Genomic DNA, 6,195 nt, shown 5'->3' on the forward strand with positions numbered 1-6,195 from the left:
TAGCCAGGATGGTCTCGATCTCCTGACCTCGTGATCCGCCCGCCTCGGCCTCTCAAAGTGCTGGGATTACAGGCGTGAGCCACCGCGCCTGGCCTGTTGCCATAATTTCTATTGGGCTGGGTTCTGGATGAGCCCAGACTCTCTTTTAGGCCCTCCTCCTGCTCTCCTCTTCACTCACCACTATTTCTTCTTCAAAGACCTTTTCACCTTCATTCACCTTCTGCAGCTCAGTGTGTTCATATTCATATGATGGGTCCCCCATGAAGCGGCCCTTCACCACAGACGACTGTGCCACCATCTCCTCTGTGGCAGGGGGCAAGAGGCTCCACTCTGTGCAGTTCAGGCTGCCAACAATATTCACATCACTCTTGGATTCAAACTCCCCTGCTCACCCACTATTCCTATTATCTTCCCTTCTTTCTAGTGGGTTAGGCCCAGGAAAAGCTGTTGAAATGGCCACCTTTCCTCCCAATGCTGTCATGAGACCATCAGAAGCCCCAAGTGCTGACTGGGCATGGTGACTCATGCCTGTAATCCCAGCACTTTGGGAGGCTGAGGTGAGCGGATCACTTGAGGTCAGGACTTCAAGACCAGCCTGGCCAACATGGTGAAACCCCGTCTCTTCTAAAAATACAAAAATTAGCGGGGCATGGTGGCACATGCCTGTAGTCCCAGCTACTCAGAAGGCTGAGGCAGAAGAATTGCTTAAACCAGGGAGGCGGAGGTTGCAGTGAACGAAGATTTCCCCAGCCTGGGTGACAGAGTGAGACTCCGTCTCAAAAAAAGAAAAAGAAGCCCCAAGTGCCAATGGTGAACACACCCCTCATATGTGATAAACAGATTCAATTTCATTCATTCCATGTATGCTGAAATTAAATGAGCCTCTTCCTAGATATCTGGACTATGAAATTCCAGATGAGTTTCTGGTAGCTGAACTTTTCTCAATTATGTGGACCCATGTTTTGGTGGGCCCTAAATTCATGCTCAGCCTGCCCACTGAGTCAACAGCACAACCATTTCGTCCCATTTCTCAGAAATGCCCAGCCTATGCTCAAGGACTTCTCCTTCGAGCCCTTCAGGAGCACTCACCAGGCCCACCCAGTCCCTTCTTTCTCACTTCCTGCTGCTGGAGGTCCTGCCCACTCCTCTCAAATATACCCTGGGCCTAGGTCCCCAGTCTGGCCTCTGCTCATCTTCCTGCCCTTCACTCTCCACCAGTTCCCCCTCAACATAAAAACTGCTCAGCTGGCCGGGCACGGTGGCTCATGCTTGTACTCCCAGTACTTTGGGAGGCCGAAGTGGGCAGATCACTCAAGACCAGCCTGGCCAACATGGTGAAACCCTGTCTCTACTAAAAATACAAAAAAATTAGCCAGGTCTGGTGGCGGGTGCCTGTAATCCCAGCTACTCGGAAGGCCAAGGCAGGAGAATCACTCAAACCCAGGAGGCAGAGGTTGCAGTGAGCCGAGATCATGCCATTGCAATTCGGCCTGGGCAGCAAGAGCAAAACTCCGTCTCAAAAAAACAAAAACAAAAACAAAACAAAAAAACTACTCAGCCTACTAAAACAGCAGCCCCCCAAATCCATGTCCTTCTAGAAAATGCTGTTCCTGTCCTTCCCTCCCTCTTTCCCAACTCTCAGCAATAATCTCAGAACAACAATTGCCCTGTGGGGGCCTTTCCTCCCCATCCTTTTCACTCTTCAGCCCACTATGCCATGATTTCTGCCCCCACCACTTCAAGAAACTGCTTGGGAGAAGGCCATCCATGACACATAACAGCCAACAAATGCATCTCCATCCAGTTCTATTTCCTCTGACATCTCCCTTCCTCCTTCTCCAGGGTCTTAAGTATTTCCAGGGACCTATTCTCACCCTTCTTTTCTTTTTGCAGTCTTACCCACCTGCCTTCCAGAGCCCCAGCTACTACCTAGTCCATATCCAGAATCCAACCACTTCCACAGCTCCCACCCTGGCCCAAGCCACCATCCCCTACTGTCTAGATATTACCATAGACTCCTAACTAGTCTTCCTGCCTCCACATCTATTCCCCCTTTGGACTAGTCCCCACCCAACTGTTCACACCTCAGCCGTCATGTCACTCCTCTGCGGAACCTTCCAATGGCTTCCCATTAAGCCAAGTCATACAATGCCCCACAAGGCCCTGCGTGATTGTTTCCTACTCCTTACCTCTCTGAATCTTGTGTCCTACAACACTCCCCTCACTCATTCTTCTCTAGCCACACTAGTCTCTATGCGGTTCCACAAACACACTAAGCACACAGGGCATTTGCACTTGCCTAGAATTCTCTTCCCTCAGATATTTAAGTAGTTCACTCTCTCAGTCACTTCAGGTATCTTGTCAAATGTGACCTTATCAAAGAGGCTATCCCTGACCAAACTATTTAAAATAGTACCCCATCCTGTATTCTTTTTTTTTTTTTTTTTTTGTGACAGAGTTTAACTCTTGTTGCCCAGGCTGGAGTGCAATGGTGTGATCTCAGCTCACTGCAACCTCTGCCTCCCGGGTTCAAGCGATTCTCCTGCCTCAACCTCCCAAGTAGCTGGGACTACAGGCTTGCAACACCACACCCGGCTAATTTTGTATTTTTAGTGAAGACAGGGTTTCTCCATATTGGTCAGGCTGGTCTCGAACTCCCGACCTCAGGTGATCCACCTGCCTCGGCCTCCCAAAGTGCTGGGATTACAGGCATGAGCCACTGCGCCTGGCCCATCCTGTATTATCTATCCCCCTTAGCTTTTAACATCATTTGACATGGAACAGATGTGTGTGTTTAGCTATTGTCTATCTTTCCTTCCCTTCCCTGTCCCCTAAACACACACTACAATGTAAGCTCTACAAAGACAAGGATTTCATTTACCACTGAGCTCCTGGTACCTAAATCAATGCCTTGCACATGACAGCACACAGTAGGTGCTCAGCAAATGCTTATAGAATAAAATGAAATGAATCCCAAATCTGTATCTTCAGTTCAACTTTTTCTTCTGTATTCCACATCTGTACTTTAATATACTTTCTTAACACCTTGTAACTCAGGCACCTCACACCAAATTCACTATGTCTTCCCTAGTCCTGTCCCTGAATTCTCTCCTACTGGGTGGTGTTAGTACTTAACTTACTCAGCTGCCTAAGCTAGGAGGGGTCAGCCTTGACCTCTTCTTTATAACAATCCTTATTCAACCTCACATGTCCTGACAATTCTAGCACTTAAATCTTTCCAACCCATTCCCTCCTCTGCATTCCCTGGGCTACGTCTTCCTTTCAGGCCTCATTCATATGGACACTACAATGGACTCCTAACCACAGTGCTCACCACACTTTCAGGCCATTCTGCCCACTCTGATCTGAGCAGGCTCTTCTTGCAAGCCCCTCAGTAGCTCCCCATGTTCTATAAACAAAGTTCCATATCCTTTTGCCTCTAGAACCAGTTCTACACAACATCATACTACTGTTCTCCCGAACACTCTGAGCCTTCCCCAGCCAACAAGTTTGTCTAACTGTTCCCTAAATAAATAAGCCGTGCTGGCCTATTTATTTATTTATTTATTGAGAGACAGGGTCTCCCTCTGTCACCCAGGCTGGAGCGCAATACTGGTCCATAACTAACTGCAACTTTGAACTCTTGGGCTCAATCCTCCTACCTCAGCTTACCGAGTAGCTGGGACTACAGGTGCACACCACCATGCCCTGCAAATTGTTTTTCTTTTCTTTCTTTTTTTTTTTTTTTGAGACAGAGTCTCGCTCTGTCACCCAGGCTGGATTGCAGTGGCATGATGACAGCTCACTGCAACCTCCGCCTCGCAGGTTCAAGCAATTCTGCCTCAGCCTCCCGAGTAGCTGGGACTACAGGCGCCCGCTACCATACCCGGCTAATTTTTCATATTTTCAGGAGAGACGGGTTTCACTGTGTTAGCCAGGATGGTCTCAATCTTCTGACCTCGTGATCCTCCCGCCTCGGCCTCCCAAAGTGCTGGAATTAAAGGCGTGAGCCACCACGCTCTGCCTTTTTTTTTTTTTTTAATGGATGAGGTCTTGCTATATTGTCCAGGCTGACCGAATAGACTGTTTTATAAGGTAGTAAGCTCCCCTTTAGTCAAAAAGAGGCTAGCTGGGCGTGGTGGCTCACGCCTGTAATCCCAGCACTTTGGGAGGCCGAGACGGGCGGATCACGAAGTCAGGAGATCGAGACCATCCTGGCCAACACGGTGAAACCCCGTCTCTACTAAAAAAAAAATACAAAAAAACTAGCCGGGCGAGGTGGCGGGCGCCTGTAGTCCCAGCTACTCGGGAGGCTGAGGCAGGAGAATGGCGTAAACCCGGGAGGCGGAGCTTGCAGTGAGCTGAGATCCGGCCACAGCACTCCAGCCTGGGCGGTAGAGCGAGACTCCGTCTCAAAAAAAAAAAAAAGAAAAAAAAGAAAAGAATAAATAAATAAATAACCGGGTGTAGTGGCGCGTGCCTGTAATCCCAGCTACTCGGGAGGCTGAGGCAGGAGAATCGCTTGAACCCGGGAGGCGGAGCTTGCAGTGAGCTGAGATCCGGCCACTGCACTCCAGCCTGGGCGGTAGAGCGAGACTCCGTCTCAAAAAAAAAAAAAAGAAAAAAAAGAAAAGAATAAATAAATAAATAACCGGGTGTAGTGGCGCGTGCCTGTAATCCCAGCTACTCGGGAGGCTGAGGCAGGAGAATCGCTTGAACCGGGGAGGCGGAGGGGGTAATGAACCAAGACGGCGACACTGCAATCCAGTCTGGGTGACAGAGCGAGACTCTGTCTCGAAACAAAAATAAATAAATAAATAGGCTGGATGGTCCTGTATGGTAGTGACCAGGGAGTATGGTAGTGACCAGGGAATTTTCCCCAGCTCTCTCCCCATTCCGCATTCGTTCTCTACTTCCAAAAGCGCCTCCAGCTGCAGAGCAGACACCTCCATTAAAGAGCACCACCAGCTCCCTCGGGCGTCTGACCCTTCTCCAAACTGAGCCAGGCCCAGCACTTGGCTGGAACCTGGTTTCTTCTCCAGGTCCGCATTTTCCAGAAACCTTCCCACTGCTTCACCTGCGTTCTTGGCCCTGCCTCTCTTATAAACCCATCCGCACCTAAGTTTCTCTTGGCCTCCTCAGGCGGAGAACACGCTCTCGCAGGGCCCCGCCCTCCGGGACCTCCCCCGTCCATTGCCCCGTCCACTCAGGCTCCGCCCTAGCTTCAGATTCCACGACGTCTCCAACCCTGCCTTTTCCCTCAACCACCTCTTGACCGTCCCCAGGCCCGCCCCACCAGGCCCTAGGCCCTTCCCCATTCCACTCATCTGAGATCCCGCCCATATCTCCCTTGGCTCCATGGGCTCCGCCCCTTTCAATTGCTACGACCCGCCCACCCCGCTCTGCCCCCAGGTAGCCACCCTCTGGGGTCCGGCGGCGGCCCCGCCCCGGCGGCCTCCTCACCTGTAGAGCGTCTTGCGCGGTGCGAGCTGGTCCTCACTCAGGCCTTGCGCGATGTAGTAATCGGCGACGAGGCCAAGGATGCGGCCCCAGAAGAGAACCCGATCGTAGCGGTAGTCGCGCTTAACCAGCATAAGAGACGTCAGCAGCGAGGCCCGACGGTCTGGGCTGAGGCCCTGCCCACTGCCGGACGCCAGCTCCAGAGACAGCAGGAGGCTGTCTGCGTCCATCAGGCCAGCGTCTCTGCTCAACGCCCGTCGAGTTGCTAGGAGAAGCTGCCTCCATGGAGACCTGAAGCTCCGCCCTTCCGCCTAGCAGTACGCTGGGTTCCACCCACCCCACCGCCTACCGCCCAGCCCTCCTCCCCACGGAGGCCTGGGCAAACTTTAGCCCCCTCCCTCTTCCTTTCCAGAGTTTGGGACGGATGTCTTCAGTTGTCACGGCCACAGCATGGCTTCCCCTACTGTTAGGCTACAGTGTGGGGTTGGAGGTCCCAACCCAGCCTTTTTCCATAGATATTTGGCCCTCCCTGAGCCCTTTCACATAGTCGACAGAGTCTTCACCGTATATGCACCTAGGGTCTGGAAAGAAAACAATATAAAACCCCAACACTGACACTAACTGTACTATTTCACCCGTCATGTCACTTCTTGACCTCAGAATGATCTGTGAAGAAAATAATTTGAGATTTCTCCTGGCTCTAATTAAGATTCTGTCATCCCCACTACCTCCACC

The 6,195-nt window shown here is 51.3% G+C and overlaps 1 protein-coding gene across 2 annotated transcripts in view; it reads right to left on the reverse strand.

Annotated features, from left to right (window-relative positions):
* The window catches only part of RSPH9 (radial spoke head 9 homolog (Chlamydomonas)), a 34,132-nt gene extending 28,379 nt beyond the window's left edge, over positions 1 to 5,753 (reverse strand). Inside the window, exons 1-2 of one of the 2 annotated variants that reach the window (XM_011960356.1) lie at positions 5,464 to 5,753; positions 179 to 344 (exon numbers count right to left, since the gene is read on the reverse strand). In XM_011960356.1, coding sequence (XP_011815746.1) covers positions 179 to 344; positions 5,464 to 5,690 — 393 coding nt within the window. In that variant the 5' untranslated portion in view covers positions 5,691 to 5,753. The remainder of the gene's footprint in view (positions 1 to 178; positions 345 to 5,463) is intronic. The other variant, XM_011960355.1, reaches the window with a different exon arrangement.
* Between the last annotated feature and the right edge of the window lie 442 nt (positions 5,754 to 6,195).

Source organism: Colobus angolensis, unplaced genomic scaffold (assembly GCF_000951035.1).
Source record: "Colobus angolensis palliatus isolate OR3802 unplaced genomic scaffold, Cang.pa_1.0 Scaffold51, whole genome shotgun sequence".
Lineage (NCBI taxonomy): Eukaryota > Metazoa > Chordata > Mammalia > Primates > Cercopithecidae > Colobus > Colobus angolensis.